Here is a 25,036-nt window from a genome sequence, read left to right as displayed (position 1 = left end):
CTTACTTGGACGTTTTATTAAAGTGGCTATCATTTACAAGGCAAGACCATGCTTTGTAAATGATTGCCACTTTAAAAAAAAGTCTAAGTGAACTCGGACTTCATTACATCCCGACCCATATGTGATTTGGGGCCAGTTTTGGATTTATGTCTAAGCCAGATACTGAATGTATAATGCTGGCCAAATATTACATTTGGATTAATACTCCCATCTGTAGGTCAGGGTAACTAACTTCCACCATAGCCGCATCAGGTCCTCTTGTCATGTAGATGCTGATTAAACCGATCCTGTGATAGAGACTGACACAACACCAAAGTGATGTCATCATTTCATAAAAACCCAGTGCGTCCCTGGCAGGGGAGAATTCTATAGATTTTAGGGTGCCCCTGGCATTTGACCCTACAGTTCTGTATGTTGGCAGAGAGGGCGTTCTTTAAATTTACTTGGCATTATCCTCAAACGATTTCTCTTTCTCTTAACCCATCACTGAAACAAATGTGAAAACAGCATAAAACCCAATTCATGTCAGTTAGGCTTATTGAACACTTTTTGCCAATACTGTATAAGAGATAAAACACTTTATGATATTAGAATATGTTCTTTGCATTAGGCTGATGTTGCGCTTAAGTGAGACTATTCTTGTATAAAAGAATGTATTTGTTATTAATGTTTGATTAATATCATTGCTCATCTGAATTCTATTAATGATCTCCTTTTATTTTCCAGTTCAATAGCGTAAATTGCTTTGCATCACTGTTCTACATAGCCTTTGTCATGTGCGATTTAAAACTGTTACGCCAGGTGAGTGCATTGTGCAGACATTTTCTTGTTCAGTGTGTAGCTTTGGTGAATTTACAGTGTGACGGCTAATTCTGCAGACAGTACCAGGGGAACAGCTTAGTACACTATGGCTTAAGTACACTATGTAGACAGAAGTGATTGGGCACCCTCATGCAAGTGAAATGGTGTGCACCTGCAGCAGACACATGTTCATGAAGGTATAATACTGGTAGAGGGGCACTGATTAAATAATTTGCTAACCAAATGGCTTGCTGGAAGGAGCTAACCAAGTTTGACAAGGAGATCATTGTAGGATGCTCGAGTGAAGCTACTGTATGAGTGTGAGAAGCATTGCGGATGTTAGTAATGTTCCTAACTCCACCGTGTCATTTGTCATTAATGCGTGGAAGAACAACAGTCATTGTAGGAATGCACCTCACCCTGGAAGATGCCCGAAATTGCAACCCAAGGACCAAGGAGATGTGAAAGAACAGGGGTCGTCCCATGCATACCATTGCACACTAGTTCCAAATGGCCACTAATGTGCCGGTTTTAACGAGAACACTTTGTAGGGAGGCCCAAGCACTTGGATATTATGGGTGAGAAGCTGCTCTTAAACCTCTGATCACAAAAAGAATGCAGCCCAGCGATTACGATGGTGTAAAGAGTGCAAAAACTGGGCAGTGGCACAATGGTGGTGAGTGTTCTGGCATGACGAATCACAGTTTACAGTTTTTCAATCAGATGGACGTGTTTGGGTTTGGCGATTGCCAGAAGAACCTCTGATGCAGAGTGTACAGTACCTACAGTAAAGCATGGAGGTGGTGGCTTAACTCCATAATGGCTGTCCCCAGGGAATCAGGAGGTGGTATGTCAGCTGTCAGCGCTGGCTAGCTCTGAAGATTTCCATGCATACCACTGAAGGGGTTAAACTGCTACTTCTCACTAGTGCAGTGGTTTCCAAACTTTTTTGAATCACGGCGCCCTAGAATATCAAAAATTTTTGCACGGCACCCCTAGGCCAAAAATTTCTTATTGAGAAATTTAGAAAGAAATATTACATTAAGTAGATCGCGTTTATATGTCATCCTTAGGGTCAGTTGTGTGGTGAGGGACAAGGTTTGCTTCTGTTTGGCCACATATTCTATGACTGGCAGACACCAGCACTGGTTTCGCCTATTATATTGACCATGAATAATTTGAATCGGTCCTGGACCACCAACCCAGGGCACCCCTGCAAGTGTCCCAAGGCACCCCAGGGAGCCACGGCACACAGTTTGGGAACCTCTGCACTAGTGTAATGCTTTGGGCGCAGTTGGGTTGTGTCTGCCTGGGGGGGGGGGGGGTGGAACCTGAACTTGAACTTTAGGAATGTTAGGGACCCACCTGATGAGGTCACCTGGACATGGTAGATGGGCCCATATTTTTGGTCCAAAAATTATGCTAAGAACCTCAATTTTACTCCATGTTAAATTGTAGTTTATAATGATTGTTCTGATTATCAGAGTTCTTAGTGTTCAGAGTGTGCACCTGCATTTTTTCTTTTTTTCTGTGTGATATTAAAAATTTACCAATGTGACGAGTTGCAGGTCAACTGCTTTTCAGATTTTAAAGGACCCTTAATACTCTAAACTAAACATAATGTACTAGCAAACATTAACTTGATACATGACATTACAAAAGAACATTTGGTTTAGTGCTATTCTTATTTATTATTATGTCCCTTTACATTACAATAATCTTAACTTGAAATAGAAACATGTTATTGGTTTAAGTAATCTGAGAGTAAATGCAAAAATAATTTAGAATTATATGGTCCTGTTTCACTCTTTACCTTAGACTAGACATTGGTTGTTGTGATTCAGTGCAATTTTTGAACATGAATGCAGTATTATTAAATTAATTTTAGGGGACCTTTCAGGCTACATTGCATTAAAAGTACTGTAGAAAAAGAATATAAAACGTATGAAAATGAATGAATAAATTAGATCACTGGTTCCCAAACCTTCTTGAATCACAGCGCCCTAGAGTGTCAGCTTTTTTTTCATGGCAAAGCTAGGTAAAAAGTTTATTTATTAAGAAATTCATAAGAAGAATATGTAATTAAGTAAATTGTGCTTATCTGTCATTCTCACAGGATCAGTTATGTGGTGTTCGTTAAGTCTGAGCTTCTGCTTGTCCAAATATTTTATGATTGGAAGCCACCTGCACTGGCTTTGCCTATTACATTGATATAATAATTTGATTTGGTCCCGTACTACCAACCCGTGGCAAAACCTGAAAGCAGGGCCGTAACTAGGTGTGTGCGGGAGGGGGTACCACACAAAGCGCTGCAGCGTAGGGGGCGGTGTTACCAGCACTTGTCAATTACCTGTTTTAATTACTTTCACTTGCAGCTTCCCCCCTTTTTGAAACCCAGCATCTCCTGACCGTCCCTCTCTCTTTCTTACGCTAATACCTATACAGCAGGAGTGCTAAACCCGTGGCCCATGGGCCGCATGCGGCCCCTACCGCATCCTTTTGCGGAATTGAGCCAGATCGCTGACCAGGTTAGCGGTGTCCGCCCAGCTCTGACCCCTGCTCCAGGATGTAGCCCACCTTGTCCAAGCTCCGTTGGATGACCAGGCACTGGCTCAGCAGCCGCCACCCCCAAGCCCCAGCCCCAGCGGCAGCAGCAGCAGCACCGCGGGCAGAAACGGGCTTCGGAAAGCAGCAGAGAGAGAGGAGGGGAGTGGGCTGGAGCCGTGGCAGCAGGCTGAGGCACAGGCCAGCAGCACGGTCCCCTGCACACACAACACGGCCAGCGAGCAGGGGAGTTACTCCATCACCTCCCGCCCAGCATCTCACCTGCAGCACGGTGCGGCTCTGCTCACTGCCCGGCCCCGCTCCTGGCAACCCAGTGGTGTCTCTGGAATCTTCGGCGGTGATACTGACCCTGATTGCTGATAGCAGGGGGCAGGTGAATGGGTGAGGGGGAAGGTGAATGTGGCAGAGGCATTATGCTGGGGGCATTACTTGTATCTGGCATTATGGGGGGGGGGGCAAAAATTATTAAATATTCAGAAATAAAGAATAATCCATTATTCAAAATGCTTCTGGTCCCAAGCATTTTCGATAAGAGATACTCAGCCTGATATATATATATATATTTTCAGCATTCATGGACTTTATTTATTAACAGTTTCTTATATAGCGCAGCATATTCCGTTGGCTTGACTTGACTTGACTTTATAGCTCTTTGTTGTTCAGTCACACTGTCCTGCATACCATTTTGGGATCCTGATGTGCCCGGGATTCAAACCCATTGCATATGGCAGTGCAGTTGAACACCATTCAGCTATCTGCCCTTGCATAGAAAGCTAGAGAATTCCAAGATGGAGAGTTCTAAATATTTGAAGCTTACCTTGTACTTTGTGTAGGGGTGATCAGTGTTACAGCTGGGCAGATCTATGCAGTGTGTGGCTGCAAGGGATTGGATGTGTGGCTGCACTCTACATAGATCTGCTCAATTATGGTGCTACAGGTAGCTTCATATAGTTAGAAATCTCATAGTTTTTAGGTGGAATCAAGTGGCTCGGTGGGTGGGTTGTTTGGCTGGGATACAGCAGGTTGTGGGTTGGAGTCCTGGCAGCGGCGTATCAAGAGAGGAGGGGACCCGTGTGAAGTAATTGTGTGTGGGCCCCCTCCTCTCCCATAGCCGGCAGCGCTGTTAGCGATCTGTGCACTAGAGAGACTCTGGCACAGTGCCAAAGTATATAGCGCAGGTCTCTGAAAAAATGGCATGGCAGCCATTTTTTCAGAGACTTGCGATGCGCTAACAGCGCTGCCAGCTACGGGATTCGGAAGAGGAGGGGGCCACACACGGACACCAGAAAAGTAAGTATAAATGAAATGGGTGCGGTGTGGGCCCCCTCTGGACCCAGGGGCCCATGTGCACCGCACATACTGCACCCATTATAGATACGCCAGTGAGTCCCGGGTGTGACAGTATATTGGAATATATTATTTAATGATGGGTATTGTGGCTGAATGGCGGCAAGCTCTCGGGCTAAGTGCATGAATGTGGTATAAAGAGGATTTGTGTCCAAATCCATTTCCTTTCAGTGTTCTATAAATGTGTGTGTGTGTGTGTGCGGTGCCTGCTCATGCGCAGATCATTAAACATCGGAGATTTATGTAAATCTCAGAATCAGACTCTATATATATATATATATATATATATATTTATCCAATATCTCCCCCTATTAGCTAATAACTCTGTTCTGTAACATTACATTTCTCTTTCGTCCTAGAGGATGCTGGGGACTCCAAAAGGACCATGGGGTATAGACGGGATCCGCAGGAGCTTGGGCACACTAAAAAGACTTAAGACTGGGTGTGAACTGGCTCCTCCCTCTATGCCCCTCCTCCAGACCTCAGTTAGACTTTGTGCCCAGGAGTGACTGGATGCACACTAGGGGAGCTCTCCTGAGTTTCTCTAGGAAAATACTTTTTGTTAGGTTTTTTATTTTCAGGGAGCCCTGCTGGCTACAGGCTCCCTGCATCGTGGGAGTGAGGGGAGAGAAGCAGACCTACTTCTGTGAGTTTCAAGGCTCTGCTTCTCGGCTACTGGACACCATTAGCTCCAGAGGGTTCGATCACTTGGTGCGCCTAGCTGCTTGTTCCCGGAGCCACGCCGTCACCCCCTCACAGAAGCCAGAAGTCAGAAGTCGGGTGAGTATGAGAAGAACAGAAGACTTCAGGACGGCAGAAGACTTCAGTGATGGAAGGTAAAGCACAGCAGTAACGCTGTGCTCCATGCTCCCACACACATCACCAACGGTAGTCACTGGGTGCAGGGCGCTGGGGGGGGCGCCCTGGGGGGCATGTTACTGAGATTACTGAGCCGGCAAAAGATCGTAGGTGCCGAGGCACTTTATTACAGACCCCCGCCGGGCATTTTTTGTATTCTTAAATTTGGCGGGCCGAAGCCGCCGGGAAGGGGGTAAAGCTTCGGTCTGCGGCTCACTCGCGCGCCATTTTCTCCCTACACAGCACTGAGGGAGAGACGCTGCCGGGACCTCCACGTTTTCAAGTATAGGGGGCATCTCCAGTGGGGAGCCGCTGTGGGGTACCAGTTGTGAATTATAAGGCAGCGCTGGGTACACTTAATCTTCTGTGTCCCAATACAGGCGCTGGGGTGTGGGCTGGCATACTCCCTCTGTCTCCTCTTCTGGGCTGAATTGTGGGCCTGTCACCTTGTTGGGACGGTTCTGGGGGTTGTGGGTGTCGGTACTGCGTGTCGACATGTCGGAACCTGAATGTTATTCACCAGAGGAGGTTATAGAAGGTGGGGATGCGGGGCTAGAGCTAGCACTGTCGACGCAGCCGACTCCTGATTTACTAGCACTCCTTACTACAATAAATTCCAATGTAGCTTGCTTATCTAAGAGGTTAGATAAGTCTGAGTCACAGACCCAGGTGTGGAAGAAATCTATGGAGGAGGCTTTATCTCAGGTACAGACCCCATCCGGGTCCCATAAGAGGCCTTTTACTCAGGTGGGGGATACGGATACCGACACGGACTCTGATTCCGAGGTCGATTTCACTGAGGCGGCGTTACATCCACGTTTGGTTAAGAGTATTCAGTACATGATTGTGGCTGTAAAGGATGTGTTGCAGATTTCTGATGAACCTGCGGTGCAGGAAACAAGGATTTGCTTATTCAAGGGGAAGAAACCTGAGGTAAAGTTTCCCCCCTCTCATGAAATGAATAACCTTTGTGAAAAGGCTTGGGAATCGCCGGATAAGAAATGGCAGATTCCCAAGAGGATTTTTATGGCGTATCCTTTTCCCTCTGATGACAGGGAAAAATGGGAGACATCTCCAACCGTTGATAAAGCTCTATCCCGTTTGTCTAAGAAGGTGGCGCTTCCGTCTCCTGACACGGCAGCTCTCAAGGATCCGGCGGATCGCAAGTTGGAGACGTGTCTGAAGTCCATTTTCGCTAATACGGGTGCATTGCTCAGACCTGCTGTGGCGTCGGTATGGGTGAGTAGTGCTATTGCTAAATGGGCGGAGAATTTAGCTAGTGACATGGATACTCTTGATAAAGATAATGTCCTTCTAACTCTTGGTTATATTAAGGACGCTGCAGATTACCTGAAGGACGCGGCAAAGGACGTCTGTCTCTTAAGATCAAGGACCAATGCCATGTCGATATCTGCCAGGAGGGCCTTGTGGATCCATCAATGGAATGCTGATGCCGACTCCAAGAGGTCTATGGAAGCTCTACCCTTTAAAGGTACGGTCTTGTTTTTGGGTACGGCCTGGCGGACCTAGTCTCGACCGCGACTTCGGGTAAGTCCTCTTTTCTTCCTTATGTTTCCACACAACAGAAGAAGGCACCACATCAGCAAATGCAGTCCTTTCGTCACAATAAATACAGGCGTGGAAAGGGTTCGTCTTTCCTCGCCTCAAAGGGTAGAGGACGGGGAAGAAAAATTCCTGCAACCTCAGGTGCACAGGACCAGAAGTCCTCCCCGGCTGCTACCAAGTCCACCTCATGACGCTGGGGCTTCCCTGGGGGAGTCCGGACCGGTGGGGGGCCGTCTTCAGGTATTCAGCCAGGTCTGGATTCAATCAGACCTGGATCCTTGGGTGTTAGAAATAGTGTCTCAAGGATACAAACTGGAGTTTCAGGAGATGCTCCCTCACCGGTTCTTCATTTCGGCATTACCAGTGGTTCTTCCGGACAGGGAGGTGGTCCGGGCGGCCATTCAAAAATTACGTCTACAGAGGGTCATTGTTCCCGTCCCTCCGTCCCAGCGGGGGGAGGGGTTCTACTCGAGCCTCTTTGTGGTACCGAAACCGGACGGTTCGGTCAGACCAATTCTAAATCTAAAATCCCTCAATCCATACTTGAAAGTCTTCAGGTTCAAGATGGAATCCCTTCGAGCGGTGATTGCCAGCCTGGAGGGGGTGGATTTTATGGCGTCAGTCGACATAAAGGATGCCTACTTACATGTGCCGATATATCCTCCGCATCAAGCTTTCCTCAGGTTTGCGATACAGGATTCTCATTACCAATTTCAGACGTTGCCGTTTGGGCTTTCCACGGCTCCGAGGATTTTCACCAAGGTCATGGCGGAAATGATGGATCTTCTTCGCAAACAAGGGGTTTCAATTATCCCATACTTGGACGATCTCCTCATAAAGGCGAGGTCCAAGGAACGATTGCTGACAAGTGTAGAGTTGTCTCTATCGATTCTGCGACAACACGGATGGGTCCTCAATTTGCCGAAATCCCAGTTGATTCCGACCACTCTGCTTCCTTTTCTGGGCATGATTCTGGACATGGAGTTACAGAAGGTATTCCTTCCAGAAGAAAAGGCTCTGGAATTGCAGACGATGGTCAGAGAACTTCTGAGGCCGACGAGTGTGTCGATCCATCATTGTACTCGAGTTCTGGGGAAAATGGTTGCGGCGTACGAAGCCATTCCATACTGCAGATTTCACGCCCGCGTGTTTCAGTGGGACTTGCTGAGCAAATGGTCCGGGTCTCACCTACACATTCAGCGGAAGATAAGTCTATCTCCCAGAGCCAGAATTTCTCTCCTGTGGTGGCTACAAGCTCATCACCTCTTGGGGGGACGCCGATTCGGTATCCAGGATTGGGTACTTCTGACAACAGATGCAAGTCTCCGGGGCTGGGGCGCAGTCACCCAAGGAAGAACTTTCCAGGGAAAATGGTCGCTCCAGGAAGCATGTCTCCACATAAATGTTCTAGAATTAAGAGCCATTTACAACGGCCTGCTCCAAGCAAGAAGTCTTCTTCAGGGTCGACCGGTCCTGGTACAGTCAGACAACATCACAGCGGTGGCCCATATAAACCGGCAAGGCGGAACGAGGAGCAGAGCAGCAATGGCGGAGGCCACAAAGATACTTCGCTGGGCGGAACAACACGTCAGCGCACTGTCAGCAGTTTTCCTACCGGGGGTGGACAACTGGGAAGCGGATTTCCTCAGCAGACACGACCTCCATCCGGGAGAGTGGGCTCTGCACCAAGAGGTATTTGCAGAAGTGACAAGACGCTGGGGAATTCCGTTGATAGACATGATGGCGTCTCGGCTCAACAAGAAGCTCACGAGGTATTGTTCCAGGTCAAGGGACCCACAAGCCACGGCGGTGGACCCCCTGGTGTCTCCGTGGGTCTTCCAGTCGGTGTAGGTGTTCCCTCCTCTTCCTCTCATTCCAAATGGGCTGGGGATCATTCGTCGAGCAAGGGTTCAGGCGATTCTCGTCGTCCCAGACTGGCCAAGAAGGGCCTGGTACCCGGATCTTCAGGACTCACTGGTGGAAGATCCGTGGCCGCTTCCTCTAAGAGAAGATCTGTTGTTACAGGGTCCATGCGTGTTTCCGGACTTACCGCGGCTGCGTTTGACGGCATGGAGGTTGAGCGCCAGATCTTAGCTCGTAAGGGTATTCCCAGGGAGGTCATTCCAACTCTCATTAAGGCTAGGAAAGAGGTTACGGCGAAACACTATCACCGTATCTGGAGGAAATATGTTTCCTGGTGTGAGGTTAATTAGGCTCCTGCGGAGGAGTTTCACTTGGGTCGTTTTCTCCACTTTTTACAGGCGGGTGTAGATGCAGGCCTGAAATTGGGTTCCATCAATGTGCAAATTTCGGCTTTGTCTATTTTCTTTCAAAAGGAGTTAGCTGCCCTCCCAGAGGTTCAGACTTTTGTGAAGGGTGTAATGCATATCAATCCACCGTTTGTACCGCCTGTAGCGCCATGGGACCTTGATGTCGTCTTACGGTTCCTCATGTCTTCCTGGTTTGAACCTTGCGGACGGTTGAATTAAAATTTCTCACTTGGAAGGTTGTTATGCTTTTGGCGCTGGCATCTGCCAGGCGAGTATCGGAATTGGCAGCTTTATCTCATAAGAGTCCGTACTTGATTTTTCATGCGGATAGGGCGGAATTGAGGACTCGTCAACAATTTCTACCGAAGGTGGTTTCATCATTTCACATTAACCAACCTATTGTGGTTCCGGTAGCTACGTAAGAAGTGGCAATTCCAAAATCTCTGGATGTTGTAAGAGCGTTAAAAGTTTAAGTTTCTAGGACAGCTGTTACTAGGAAAACTGAAGCGTTGTTTGTTTTGTATGCGGCCAACAAGGTTGGTCATCCCGCGTCAAAACAGACTATTGCACGCTGGATTTGTAGCACGATCCAGCAAGCTCATTCTTCGGTGGGGTTGCCGGTGCCGAAGTCGGTTAAAGCCCATTCTACCAGAAAGGTGGGCTCATCTTTGGCGGCTGCCCGAGGTGTTTCGGCACTACAGCTTTGCCGAGCGGCTACTTGGTCGGGTTTGAACACTTTTGCTAAATTCTATAAGTTCGATACCCTGGCCGATGAGGACCTGGCGTTTGCTCAGTCGATGCTGCAGAGTCGTCCGCACTCTCCCGCCCGTTCTGGAGCTTTGGTATAATCCCCATGGTCCTTTTGGAGTCCCCAGCATCCTCTAGGACGTAAGAGAAAATAGGATTTTGGTACTCACCGTTAAATCCTTTTCTCCTAGTCCGTAGAGGATGCTGGGCGCCCGTCCCAGTGCGGACTATTACTTGCATTATATATTTTCTTACTGGTTCAGTTCGTTTATACACGACTTGTGTATTGGTTTGTTGCAGCTGGTTGCTGGAGTTTTATGCATACTGTTATCTGGTTTGGCGTTATTCCGGTTGTACGGTATGTTTATGGTGTGGGCTGGTAATTTGGTAGCCCTTAGTTAAGACAAAAATCTTTCCTTGTAATGTCCGTCTCTCCTGGGCACAGTTCCTATAACTGAGGTCTGGAGGAGGGGCATAGAGGGAGGAGCCAGTTCACACCCAGTCTTAAGTCTTTTTAGTGTGCCCAAGCTCCTGCGGATCCCGTCTATACCCCATGGTCCTTTTGGAGTCCCCAGCATCCTCTACGGACTAGGAGAAAAGGATTTAACGGTGAGTACCAAAATCCTATTTTTTCTTTTATCTTTGGCCTAATCTGAGCTGGAAAGGGCCATGTCAGTTCAGGAGCTCCAACGGCACATCGTGTCCTACTGGCATTATAACATGGAGAGGCGAGAGAAAACCTGAGATTTGGGCACTACCATAAGTGCACGATATGTGCTCAGCTGGACATTGCGACAATACCAGAGGTAGAGATGTAGCAAACCTTCTAAAGAGTTTGTTGCCCATAGCAACCAATGAGCTTTTAGCTATCATTTATCAAATATATTCTATAAAATGATAGTTAGAACCTGGGCCAATATTTACTAAGAATTCGAGTTTGTCCGATTTGTGTTTTTTTTTCTAAGTCCCAATCCGGGAATTCACTAAGCACCAATCTCGGCAGTGTTTGGACTATTCGTAATGGTTTGAATGACAACGTTCAGAAATACGAATGAATAGACAATCGGTCAAACGCGGCTGTTATTTCATAGAATACGGACATTCACTCTTCATTCGTATTTGGGTGTTAGTTTCTGAGTGCTCAAGTGCGGGTCTGTTTTTTTTCGATTCGTTAAAAAAAGCAGCAAAAAAATAGACCTGCTTTTTCCAGTCGAGTTTGGATAACTATGCACGGATCAGTGAGATCTGTGCATGGTTATCTATGGGAAAGGGTCTGTTTAGTGTAAAAACTTGAAAAAAAATTGCGTGGGGTCCCCCCTCCTAAGCATAACCAGCCTCGGGCTCTTTGAGCCGGTCCTGGTTGAAAAAATATGGAGAAAAAAATGACAGGGGTTCCCCCATATTTAATCAACCAGCACCGGGCTCTGCGCCTGGTCCTGGTTCCAAAAATACGGGGGACAAAAAGCGTAGGGGTCCCCCGTATTTTTGAAACCACCGGGCTCCACTAGCCAGGTACATAATGCCACAGCCGGGGGACACTTTTATACTGGTCCCTGCGGCCCTGGCATTACATACCCAACTAGTCACCCCTGGCCGGGGTACCCTGGAGGAGTGGGAACCCCTTAAATCAAGGGGTCCCCCCCCCCCCCCCTCCAGCCACCCAAGGGCCAGGGGTGAAGCCCGAGGCTGTCCCCCCCATCCAAGGGCGGCGGATGGGGGGCTGATAGCTTTTTGAAAAAATGTGAATATTGTTTTTAGTAGCAGTACTACAAGTCCCAGCAAGCCTCCCCCGCAAGCTGGTACTTGGAGAACCACAAGTACCAGCATGCGGTGGAAAACCGGGCCCGCTGGTACCTGTAGTACTACTACTAAAAAAATACCCCCAAAAAACAGGACACACACACCGTGAAAGTATAAGTTTATTACATACATGCACACCTCCATACACACATACTTACCTATGTTCCCACGAGGCTCGGTCCTCTTCTCCATGTAGAATCCTTGGGGTACCTGTGAAAAAAATTATACTCACATAATCCAGTGTAGAATCCGACCTTTGAATAATCCACGTACTTGGCAAAAAAATAAAACGGAAACCCGACCACGCACTGAAAGGGGTCCCATGTTTACACATGGGACCCCTTTCCCCGACTGCCAGGACCCCCCCTGACTCCTGTCAAAGAGGGTCCCTTCAGCCAATCAGGGAGCGCCACGTCGTGGCACTCTCCTGATTGGCTGTGTGCTCCTGTAGTGTCTGTCAGGCAGCACACGGCACAGATACAATGTAGCGCCTATGCGCTCCATTGTAGCCAATGGTGGGAACTTTGCGGTCAGCGGTGAGGTTACTTTCGGTCAACCGCTGACCGCAAAGTTCCCACCATTGGCTACAATGGAGCGCATAGGCGCTACATTGTATCTGTGCCGTGTGCTGCCTGACAGACACTACAGGAGCACACAGCCAATCAGGAGAGTGTCACGACGTGGCGCTCCCTGATTGGCTGAAGGGACCCTCTTTGACAGGAGTCAGGGTCGGGTCCTGGCAGTCGGGGAAAGGGGTCCCATGTGTAAACATGGGACCCCTTTCAGTGCGTGGTCGGGTTTCCGTTTTATTTTTTTGCCAAGTACGTGGATTATTCAAAGGTTGGATTCTACACTGGATTATGTGAGTATAATTTTTTTCACAGGTACCCCAAGGATTCTACATGGAGAAGAGGACCGAGCCTCGTGGGAACATAGGTAAGTATGTGTGTATGGAGGTGTGCATGTATGTAATAAACTTATACTTTCACGGTGTGTGTGTCCTGTTTTTTTGGGGGTATTTTTTAGTAGTAGTACTACAGGTACCAGCGGGCCCGGTTTTCCACTGCATGCTGGTACTTGTGGTTCTCCAAGTACCAGCTTGCGGGGGAGGCTTCCTGGGACTTGTAGTACTGCTACTAAAAACAATATTCACATTTTTTCAAAAGGCTATCAGCCCCCCATCCGCCGCCCTTGGATGGGGGAGGGGACAGCCTCGGGCTTCACCCCTGGCCCTTGGGTGGCTGGAGGGGGGGACCCCTTGTTTTAAGAGGTTCCCACTCCTCCATGGTACCCCGGCCAGGGGTGACTAGTTGGGTATGTAATGCCAGGGCCGCAGGGACCAGTATAAAAGTGTCCCCCGGCTGTGGCATTATGTACCTGGCTAGTGGAGCCCGGTGCTGGTTTCAAAAATACGGGGGACCCCTACGCTTTTTGTCCCCCGTATTTTTGGAACCAGGACCAGGTGCAGAGACCGGTGCTGGTTGATTAAATATGGGGGAACCCCTGTCATTCCCCCCCCCCCATATTTTTTCAACCAGGACCGGCTCAAAGAGCCCGAGGCTGGTTGTGCTTAGGAGGGGGGACCCCACGCAATTTTTTTCCGATTTTTTAAGACTTTAATCAACTTTTTAAGGTACACAATGAAGCCCTGCACGGATCTCACAGATCCGGCCGGGATTCCTTGTGTTTTGTCAGGCAGTGTTTTACTCATCACTCCCGTAAAACACTGCCTGATATTACGAATCACATCGACATCGGAAAAAACGATTGTGTAAAACTCGGCAGCTTAGTGAATGATCGTATCAGGATTCAAAAAGTTGCAGTAAAATGCACCCGATACCATTCGAGTTCAAACACCCTTCAAAACGGCAAAAACACGAATCTTTGTAAATATACCCCCTGGTTGGTTGCTTTGGGCATTGTATGGTGGTCACTGGCATGCTCCTTGTATTGAATATCACTCAATGGAAATAAATTGTCAATTATTAATTTAACTTGTTAAGTGAAAAGGAGACATGATATTTTCTGGGAGATGTATCAAGCCGCGGAGAGAGATAAAGTTGGGTATTTGCCCAAAGCAAATTGTGCTTCTAACTACAGGTATCATTTCATATATTGTTCTGGATAAGTGATAGAAGATGATTCGGTGCTTTGGACATCTCCACTTTATCTCTCTCTCCAAGGCTTGATACATCTCCCCAAGAGTGCTATAGATATTATATGTCTCGCTGCTATACAGCAGGCCAGGAGCACTAGCAGGACAATAGAGTAATAGTCATAGCAGTAATAATTTGCGGACCCTGTGAAATTAGCATGCAATAAAGAAGAGACTCAGTCAATGAATACATAAATTTTTTTTTAGTTTATGCTAAAATATAAAAAGTTTATTATGAAGAATATTTAACAAATAATATTTGAGACATTTTTTAAAAACAGTCGGTTTTGGAGGCTGCCAACAAATATTAAACAGCCCCTGAATGTATGTATTGGGGACTGCAATAGATATTGAAGATATCTGTTGCATTCTTCCTATTGTGATCACAAAAGCAGCCACCAAACGTTTCTATGGCAGTTGGTAAACTCCGAAACTCGCCAAGCTCCAGAATGCAAAGCATTTCTATACTTGGCCCGGCAGCTAATGCCATTTCTAAATGGCGATTGTAGCTTGTGGAATACATTATGCAATTCTTCCCTGAAGAGGTATCCTTGGGATCCCTCTGCATTACTGTCTGCTCTCACATACGCAGTCTGACGAATGCACATGTGAAGTAGCGCAGCCGGGGTCTAAACCCAGAAGGGACGGCCATTAGATTGATTATGGCATAAAAGCTACACCTCTGGACTCACAAAGAGTCATCCTTTAGCACTCAGGAGAGGAAAAACCCCTTGGGGGGAAACCTCTGGGGAACCATGGCCTCAGGATTGCCCTTCCCTCTGGACATTAAGAGGTGTACTTATAGGATGATCATTATGATATCCTGGCGCATGGGTTCCGCTGATCGTAATACTGATGCCGGGATCCCGGTACAAAAAAGACAGACAGGGGTGAGCAGGGGCATCAGAACATTTATGGCCTGGGGGGAGGGGGGGGGGCACGATAGATCCTCATTTGGCGCCCCCTGGGGGTGGAACCACCGGGGAGCAGGAGACCATACTACGGGGACAAAATGGAGACAGAAACATGGTGGGGAGGAGGTGGGAAGAGAAAGGGAGACTGTCAGGGAAAGAAAGAGGGAGAGAGAGAGACTAAGTGTCAAGAAGAGTGAGGAAGAGAAAGGGACAGTTTCAGGTAGAGAGAGAAACAGAGAGGAGCAAGAGGAGAGCGAATGTTAGGGAGAGATAAGCTAGAGTGTTAGAGTGGAGCGAGAGTGTTAGGGAGAGAGAGGAGAGAGAGTGTTAGGGATAGAGAGAGGAGCAAGAGTGTTAGGGAGAGGGGAGAGAGAGTGTTAGGGATAGAGAGAGGAGCAAGAGTGTTAGGGAGAGGGGAGAGAGAGGGGAGAGGGAGTGTAGGGAGAGTGAGAGGAGCGAGAGTGTTAGGGAGAGAGAGTGGGGAGAGAGAGTGTTAGGGAGACTGAGAGAGGAGAGAGTGTTAGGGAGAGAGGGGGGAGAGAGAGGAGAGAGAGTGGAACAGGGAGAGAGATGGAGTGAGAGAGACACTATTGTACCTGTCCTGATTACACAGCAGCACAGGAGGCAGGCACTCCACTGCATTAGGCCACGCCTCCAAAAGACCTGCGATACGCGGCAGTTTGGCACAGCTCTGCTTGGAGTTAGGGGTGGGGGAGCACTGTTGCCTAGTCCCTGCGCTGCACGGACGTTGTGATGTATGGTTTTTAAACTGATTGCACATCGCTCCTCCTGTGTACATTGGCCGGCGCCTCTCATGTTTGGGGGGCAACAAGCCCCCTTGCCCCACCTATTCCAAAGCCTCTGGGGGTGGGTAAAGGGGTGTTTTTTCCTCTCCCCACCCCCTTAACCCTCAATGTCCACAGCCTAACACTAACCTCCCCCTTTGTGCCTGACTCTTACCGCAGAGGTGCTTAATCCTAACCTCCGTCCCTGCTGTCTAGACCTAACCCTCCCACCCCTGCAGCCTAACCACCCCCGGGGGTGCCTAACCATAACCCACCCTACCCGCGGCCTAACCCTAACTTCTCCCCACCCACAGTCCAAATCTAACCCCCCTGGGAGCTATAGGTAATGGGAGGGGTACAATACTTACCTATACCTGCCTATACTTGCCAAAGGTCAACTGTTGTGTAGACTAAGAGGAAAAGATTAAAGGAAAACATTGTTAGTGGATGAACAAGCAGAGAAACAAACTGCAAACAGTGGTGTGGTTGTGTAGAGAGAAAAATCTCTTTATGTAAATATGTTACTGTAACTATTAAGGACATGGAAAATGCCTAAAATAAGGACAGTTAACACAAAGGGACGATTTTATTTTATACAATACACACATTGGGGGGGATGAGTTCTTTCTTATAGTAGTAAGTGAGTAACTTCAGAAAATAAATGTGACCATTAAAATAGGATTTTAATTACGTACCGGTAAATCCTTTTCTCGTAGTCCTTAGAGGATGCTGGGGTCCATTTTAGTACCGTGGGGTATAGACGGTTCTGCAGGAGCCTTCGGCACTTTTAGACTTTTCAACCGTGTGAACTGGCTCCTCCCTCTATGCCCCTCCTCCAGACCTCAGTATAGGAACTGTGCCCGAGGAGGTGGACAAATTCGAGAGAATTTACATTAAACTAGTGGCGAGATTCACACCAGCTCACACCATACAAAACATGCCGCCTAAAATGGTTTTCAACATAACCCATGCTAACGTGCATGCATAACGCAACAGCAACAGCTGTGAACATCTTAACACATGAGAACCTGTGTAAAAAGATAAAACGTAATTCTGCAGGAAAAATTAGCATCCCAGCATCCTCTACGGCAGGGGTGTGGAACCTTTTTTGTACCAAGGGCCATTTGGATATTTATAAAATCCTTCGGGGGCCATACAAAAATTATCAACTTAAAAAGTAGCCTGCCCCCAGTCACTTGTTATGCCCAATTAGATTCCCCCCCCCCCCCAGTCAGTTGTTATGCCCCATTAGATATGCCCACTGTCCGTTGTTTTGGCCCATTAGATATGCCCCGTCAGTTGTTATGCCCCATTAAATATGCCCCCTGTAGTTATGCCCCATTAAATATGCCCCCTGTAGTTATGCCCCATTAAATATGCCCCCTAGTAGCGCCGCTTACACACACACACACACACACATTAAAAGAAGAAAAAAAACACAATGCTCACCAGCCCTGCTCCTGCTTCTGGACCGCTGTCCTCCCTCTACTCAGAACTATGGTAGAGATGTCATGACGTCTCTCCAATAGCGCCGCACACCCACACATGTACACTGCCTGAGCCAGAAATTGGAGCTCAGGAGTGAGTTCCCGCGTCTGTCTGCTGCTGAGGAGCCAGGCGCCCGCTGGTGGTAAAATCTCAGCTGCCACTCGGCATCTCCTCTCGTTTAGGTGAACCTGGCCGGGCCGGATCAAGTGGCTTTGAGGGCCTTATACGGCCCTCGGGCCTGAGGTTCCCCACCCCTGCTCTACGGACTACGAGAAAAGGATTTGCCGGTAGGTAATTAAAATCCTATTTTCTCTTACGTCCTAGAGGATGCTGGGGTCCATTTTAGTACCATGGGGATGTACCAAAGCTCCCAGTACGGGCAGGAAAGTGCTAATGTTCCTGTAGAACTGACTGACCAAACTGAAGGTCGTCAGCAGCCAAGGTGTCAAACCTGTAAAACTTAGCAAACGTGTTTGCCCCTAACCAAGTAGCTGCTCGGCAAATTTGCAACGCCGAGACACCCCGGGCAGCCGCCCAGGAATAACCCACTTTCCTTGTAGAGTGGGCCTTTACCGAACTCTGTAACGGCAATCCTGCTGTGGAATAAACGTGCTGAATAGTACCTCCGATCCAGCGCGCAATAGTCTGCCTAGAAGCAGGACCCCCAATCTTGTTCGGGTCATAGAGGACAAACAAAGATTCTGTTTTCCTTAAACCGAGCATTTCTTGAAACATAAGTCCTCAACGCTCTGACGACATCCAAGGACTTTTGAAACGGCTGAGGTGTCAGAAGCCACTGGCACCACCACAGGTTGGTTGATATGGAAATAAGACACAACCTTTGGAAGAAAATGCTGACGCGTCCGCAGTTTAGCTCTTCATGAGAAACCAAATAAGGACTCTTGTGTGACAGAGCCCCTAATTCAGACACTCGTCTGCCTGAGGCCAAGGCCAACAGCATGACCACTTTCCAAGTGAGAAACTTCAACTCTACCTCTTGTAGAGGCTCAAACCAGTCCAATTTAAGGAACTGCAACACCACATTAAGATCCCATGGCGCCGCAGGAGGCACAAAGGGAGGTTGGATGCGCAGAACCCCCTTCACGAATGTCTGGATCTCAGGAAGGGAAGCCAACTATTTCTGAAAGAAAATGGACAAGGCCGAAATTTGGACCTTGATAGACCCTAATCTCAAGCCAGCATCCACACCCGCCTGTAGAAATAGGAGAAGACGTCCTAATTTAAACTCCACCGCAGGAGACTTCTTGGATTCACACCAATATACATATTTTCTCCAAATACGATGGTAATGTTTGGACGTTACCTCTTTCCTGGCCAGAATAAGTGTGGGAATGACTTCATTGGGAATACCCTTACGGGCTAGGATCTGGCGCTCAACAGCCATGCCATCAAATGCAGCTGCGGTAAGTCTTGATAAACAAACGGCCCCTGCTGAAGCAGGTCCTCATGAAGAGGAAGAGGCTGAGGATCTTCCAGTAATAACTCCTGAAGATCTGGATACCAAGCCCTCCTTGGCCAGTCTGGAGCAATGAGAATTGCTCGAACCCTTGTTCTTCTGGTGATATTGAGAACTTTTGGTATTAGTGGAAGTGGAGGGAACAGATACACCGACTGAAACACCCACTGGGTCACCAGTGCATCCACTGCTATTGCTTGTGGCTCATGACCTGGAACAATATTTCTGAAGCTTCTTGTTGAGACATGATGCCATCATATCTACTTGAGGAACGCCCCAACGATCTGCTACCTCTGCAAAAGCTTCTGGGTGGAGGCCCCATTCTCCTGGATGGAGATCGTGTCTGCTGAGGAAGTCTGCTTCCCAGTTGTCAACTCCCAGAATGAAAATTGACGACAGAGCTTTTGCATGTCTTTCTGCCCAGAGGAGTATCTTTGTCACCTCTGCCATTGCCGCCCTGCTTTTTGTTCCGTCCTGGTGGTTTATGTAAGCTACTGCCGTTACATTGTCTGACTGGATCTGTATGGGACGACCTTGGAGAAGGTGTGCCGCTTGATGAAGGCTGTTGTACACAGCTCTCAATTCCAGAATGTTTATGTGAAGCAGTACTTCTTGACTTGACCATCGTCATCGCAAGGGCTGAGTAAGTCCAGAGCTACTCAGAAACTGCAAAAAACTTTTTCGTCCTGCTCGGCTGCACACGCATTTGCACACTTGCAAAGCGAAGGTACACTCCCCCGTGGGCAGCGACTATGTGTTTGCACGGCTGCTAAAAGTAGCTAGCGAGTGATCAACTCGGAATGACCCACTGTGCATAAGTGGCACTACTACTGTGTGCATTATGTTATAAGGTGCATTACTACTGTTGACATTATGCCATTATGCATAAAAGAGGCACTACTGTGGGCATAATGTGTATAAGCAGCACTGCTGCCGTTGGCATTATTTGTAAGGGTCATTACTCCTGTGGGCATTATGTGTTTAATGGGCACTACTGCAGAGCATAACATGACTAGGGGGCGCTACAGTGTGACGTAATGTCAAAAAGGGACACTACTATGTTGTGTACTGTGAATCAGGGACACTACGTGTACTGTAATGTGAATAAGAGTGTTCTATTGTGTGACATAATTTGAACTGGGAGTACTATTGTGTGACCACGCCCTTTTTGTGAGACCACACTCCTTTTTTCAGTCAGCTCGCTGTCGCTTTACAACGTATGGGAGGGCTCAAATTTATAGTTTGCAGGGTGGAGTCGAACACCCTAGCACTGCCCCTGTCCCCACACCATCTGTATGTCCTATACTGAGCGACAGTACCCCCTTCTGCATGTTTTGTATTGTCCACTTTACCCCACCATAGTCTTTGTTTTGTACTGTGCTCTCAATACCCCCATCACACAGTCAATTACACAAGTATGTTAACTTACCTCCTGCATGTTATACTCCAGTCCTTGCTGCCTCTGCGATTCCTCCCGTCATCTTCAACTAACACTTTGCAGATCTTTTTGCCGGTCACCCGACACTCTGCAAATGTCTTTGCCAGAACTTTGCCAGATGGTCTAAACAACCAGAATTTTCCATTATATATGTGTGTGTGTGTGTGTGTGTGTGTGTGTGTAATATATATATATATATATATATATATATATATATATATGAATCGCACACACTTATCAAAGTTCCAGGGGTGCCGTGACAATTCTTTGAAATACACTCATTCCTTGTGTTTACCAAAACAGTCAGACACAGGGAGACCAGCACACCACCGAGTAGCAAAGTGAAAAAAAACATTTAATTTGATTGCAGCATTATCAGGCCTTTGAAGAAACACGTTTTATACTCATCAGTGTTAAGTGGAGAAAGTCCATAGATAAACAAACAGCCATCCCAACGGCCCGTTTCGGTTGTCACACCTTCATCATGGGGTCAGCTACAGCATAATGCTCAAACATAAGACCTTATAAAGCAGCAGAATCAATGTGAATGAAATACACCTGCTCAACCCTGTCCGCAAGTGATGGAAAGCACCTCCCAGTCAATGCGGCAAGCCGAAGTGGAACCCCAGTGTCAGGACACAGTTCCCAGCGGCACTGACACTGGTTCCGCTGTACCGGAAGTGACGTCGCGCAATCGCGGCTGTCTACGTCCGCCAGGCTAGGAATCAGCCTCAGGTCACGGGCAATGTCCCAGCACCTAGGCTCAGAAACACAGGGCCCGTCACATGATCCAGGAGGAGCGAACCAATAAATAGAAATAACTCATAAGTTGTACAGGTCAAAACATATATAATAATAATAAAGTAAAATATAATATATAATATATGTTGTGCAGCCTTAGCGTCTGTATCCACATAGACAAAAAATAGTTATTAGCAAACACTATCAAAAAATAAAGTAATCTTCACCATTGAAAGGAATTAATAAAAAATATAAAACAATATAGGATTGTGTTTGCAGATGTCGACGCAAAGGCAGAATGCCAACAATCATATATTATATAGGTACTAATAGATAGAAGTAGTAACACATACATGGATATTTCTAAAAGTGAAAAAGTTACCGAAAAAGTGATATATTATCAAAAACTAATACTAATGTCGGCAGAAACAGCGAAAAATTCAAATAAATGGGGTCATAATCAGTTCTTCATTTAGACCATCTGGAGCAGTACAATTAAGTTTGTATATCCATTCACATTCACGTTGTAGAAGTATACAATGTCTATCACCTCCCCTGCGTAGTGGAGGAACGTGGTCAATTGGCATACATCTAAAGTCCGACATTGTATGTCCACACGTTGCAAAATGTCTAGCTACTGGTGGTGTACTGGAATCTAAAACATTAAAGGCCTTCTTTATTGAACTCCTGTGCATGGATATACGTTCTTTCATCATACGGATAGTTTTACCCACATAAAGTTTGTTGCATGGACATTGGATGATATAGACCACATAACGTGATTCACAAGTCAATCGATGTCTTAGAGTGTAGTTTCTGTTGGTAACAGGATGTTTGAATGTTTTTCCTAATAAAAGAAATCTGCAGTTAGAACAACCTGTACACTTGTAGGCTCCTTTTTGCAGGGAAAGCCAATGCGAATTAGTGTTCACATCGGGACTGATATCAGAAAAGGTTATGCGTTCCTTTAAGTTGCGGCTTCTCTTATAGCTGAAGAGAGGTATATTCTTGCAACTTGGTCCAAGGGTCGGGTCCGCTTGCAGAATGTGCCAGTGTTTTACAATAGTCTTCCTAATGAGACCAGAAGTAATGCAGTATGTTGTAGGAAAAACCAACCTAGTAGAAGTGACATCCTCACGTTGTGGAACCAACAGGTCATCTTGTTTCAGTAACAGACATTTGGTAATTGCTTCTGCAACTTCATCTTTACTATATCCCCGCTGGATAAAATTATCACCCATTTTATGCAAGGCTGCAGATAGTTTTGATGGATCAGAAGTCGTTCTCACAACTCTAACAAGTTGTGAATACGGAAGTCCTTTTTTCAGGGGCCGTGGATGAAAACTATCTGCGAATAATAGTGTATTTTTATCCGTGGGTTTTTTAAAAAAGTTCCGTATGGAAAGTATTGTTGTCAATAGATACCAGGACATCCAAAAATTCAATGCTAGTTGTACTACTCCTGCACGTGAAAGTTATGCTATCAACTTTATGATTTAATTGCTCCACAAAGGTTTCCAATTCTACTGCTGTCCCTGACCAAACAAAAAACAAATCATCTATATAACGAAAATAACAGCTAATAAACTTAGAAAAAAGCGGATCCGCCACAATTTTCATGGTCTCAAAATCATACATAAATATATTGGCATAGGAAGGCGCCATGTTTGAACCCATGGCGGTTCCTTGAAGCTGGAGATAGAATGCGTTATTAAACAAAAAATAATTCTTATGTAGAATAAGTTCCATAAGCAAAATTAGATAATCAACAGGTGGACCCTTGTAATTAGAGCTAGCTGTCACTGCTCTACGCACAGCATTGATACCTTCAGTATGAGTAATATTTGTGTACAAACTTGTTATGTCCAAAGAGACCAAAAGGCAGTTCACTGAAGGGACCCCAACTGTTTTAATTTCAACAAAAAATCAGTAGTATCTTTGAGATGGTAAGGATTTTCTAGTACCACAGGTTGTAAAAAGTAATCACAGAACTGTGAAAGAGTTTGACACAAAGAACCTCGTGCCGAGATTATAGGTCTACCAGGCGGAGAACGGATGGACTTGTGTATCTTGGGTAAAATGTATAAAAGAGGGATTTTAGGAAAATCTTGTATCATAAAGTTTCTAGTGTGTTCATCTATCCAGCCATTGGTAAAACCAAGCTCAATAATGGAATCAATTTCCCTTTTGTAAAGACCAGTAGGATCGAAGGACAATTTCTTGTAACATAATTCGTTAGACAATTATCTATCCACCTCCCTGATGTAATCGATCTTATTAAGTATAACTATACCCCCGCCTTTATCAGCGGGGCGTATTACAATTTGTTGGTTATTTTTTAAAGACTGTATTGCCTTGATTTCATCAGTATGCAAATTTTGATAATGTTTTTTCTTACATCTAATCTTGGGTATGGTATCTCTCTTTACTAGACGTATAAAAGTTTCTATAGCAGAATTGTTACTTGGTGGATCAAATGTACTTTTGGCTGAAAAGGGTAATTGTCTGGTGGTATTCGGTGTATTACCTTGTTTAGAAAAAAAATCCCTAAGGGCTGTAACACACACTCCGGTTATTCCCGGATGGCAAAAAGCCGGACAAACTTTGTCCGGCTTTTTGCCATCCGGGAGAAACCGGCAGTGTCTGTCACACAGGACGGCTTTGAGCCGTGTGTGATGCTGTGCGCATGCGCAGCATCAGACACGGCTTGAGAAAAAAACGTTGTGTGTGAAAGCTCCCCTTCACACACACGGTTTACTGGCTGCAAAGACGGCCCGGCGGCCGCCCGGCAGCCGGACCTTCCAGTGGTCAGACCCGGCTGCAACCCGGCAGCCGGGCCGTGCAGTGTGAAGGGACCCTACCCCTCACACTGTTAACTACAATGCCGGCACGGGAAAAAGCCGTCCGGCTTTTTCCCTGCCGGCAAATGCCGGGTAGTGTGTTTTAGCCCTAAGTCTAAGTTGTCTATGAAATCTGTATAACTCAGTCTCCCATTGGAAGTCTGATTGTTGAAAAGTCTGTACAAAAGACAGTCCCTTAGATAACACAGCCTGTTCAGACTCACTAAGATCATAGTCCGAAAGATTAAAGACAACTACTTCCTCTGTGTTTTCGGTAGTCTGTCTGGGCCCCTTCTTATGTTTGGCCCCCCCTCGTCTGCAAGGTCCCGATCTGTGTTGTTTTTGTTGCGTGTGGATGTATGTTCCGTTAAAAAAGACCTTTTAGATGAGGATGACTGGTCAGAGTCACTAAGTGACGTGTGGGACTCTATGTCAGTGAAAGTCTGATTCCGTCTGTATCTATTGAATTGACCACCTCTCCAAACTCTTCTGGTGCTTTGATTCAAAAGCCAAGTGTAGACTCGTGAATCCTTGTAGTCATCTTTGACTTTTCTATATTTAATTTTTTTAAAAGCAATTAATTCACTTTTAAATTTTGATACATTCTCATTCAGTTTGGTGAACCAATCAGTGCTACTGTCTTTTCTCATTATGTCAGATCCGCCCACCTCACAAGAACTAATATCCAATTTAAGACTATCCATCTCTGTGTTCACTTGCTGTATGACTAATATCATCAAGTCAAAGGTGCATTGATTTAAGATAAGGCACCACTGACGGCAAAATTCTTTATTATTACGACCGATAGTCGGTTGGTTCTTGATGCGGAAGCCACGTGGAATTAGTTTATCCTTATGATATTGCGAAAGTGTCAAACCATGGAGTTCTAACTCTACAAGGCGTTTATTTAATTTTAATAAATCAGAATATATATCATTAGGGCTATCCGCATCAAAAGCCAGTTGTTCTGTATCTTTGAAGAGTATCTTAGATATATCTTTTTCCAAGAATCGCTTAGTGCCGGTAAGGTCACCCAAATCTGAATCCATAGCAGCTAATATGGAGAGGAGAAAGTGTAGTACACACTCAAAAAATAAACACAAATCAAAAAACAAAATGTAACTATATTCCAATCTAAACCTTGTGGTGCAATTCATGAAACCAAGTCATATGGTAAAAATAAAAGTCCAGAAATGAATCGCACACACTTATCAAAGTTCCAGGGGTGCCGTGTCAATTCTTTG

General features: G+C 46.3%; 1 protein-coding gene across 2 annotated transcripts in view; it reads left to right on the top strand.

Moving 5' to 3' along the window:
- ANO10 (anoctamin 10) overlaps window positions 1–25,036 on the top strand; it is a 565,272-nt gene that overhangs the window by 113,605 nt on the left and 426,631 nt on the right. For both annotated transcript variants that reach the window (XM_063922319.1, XM_063922318.1), the window contains exon 8: window positions 727–801. In XM_063922319.1, coding sequence (XP_063778389.1) covers window positions 727–801 — 75 coding nt within the window. The remainder of the gene's footprint in view (window positions 1–726; window positions 802–25,036) is intronic.

Source organism: Pseudophryne corroboree, chromosome 5 (assembly GCF_028390025.1).
Source record: "Pseudophryne corroboree isolate aPseCor3 chromosome 5, aPseCor3.hap2, whole genome shotgun sequence".
In the NCBI taxonomy this organism is placed as follows: Eukaryota; Metazoa; Chordata; class Amphibia; order Anura; family Myobatrachidae; genus Pseudophryne; species Pseudophryne corroboree.
Note: the sequence above shows the minus strand (reverse complement) of the source record. Positions and strands in the feature narration are given on the sequence as shown.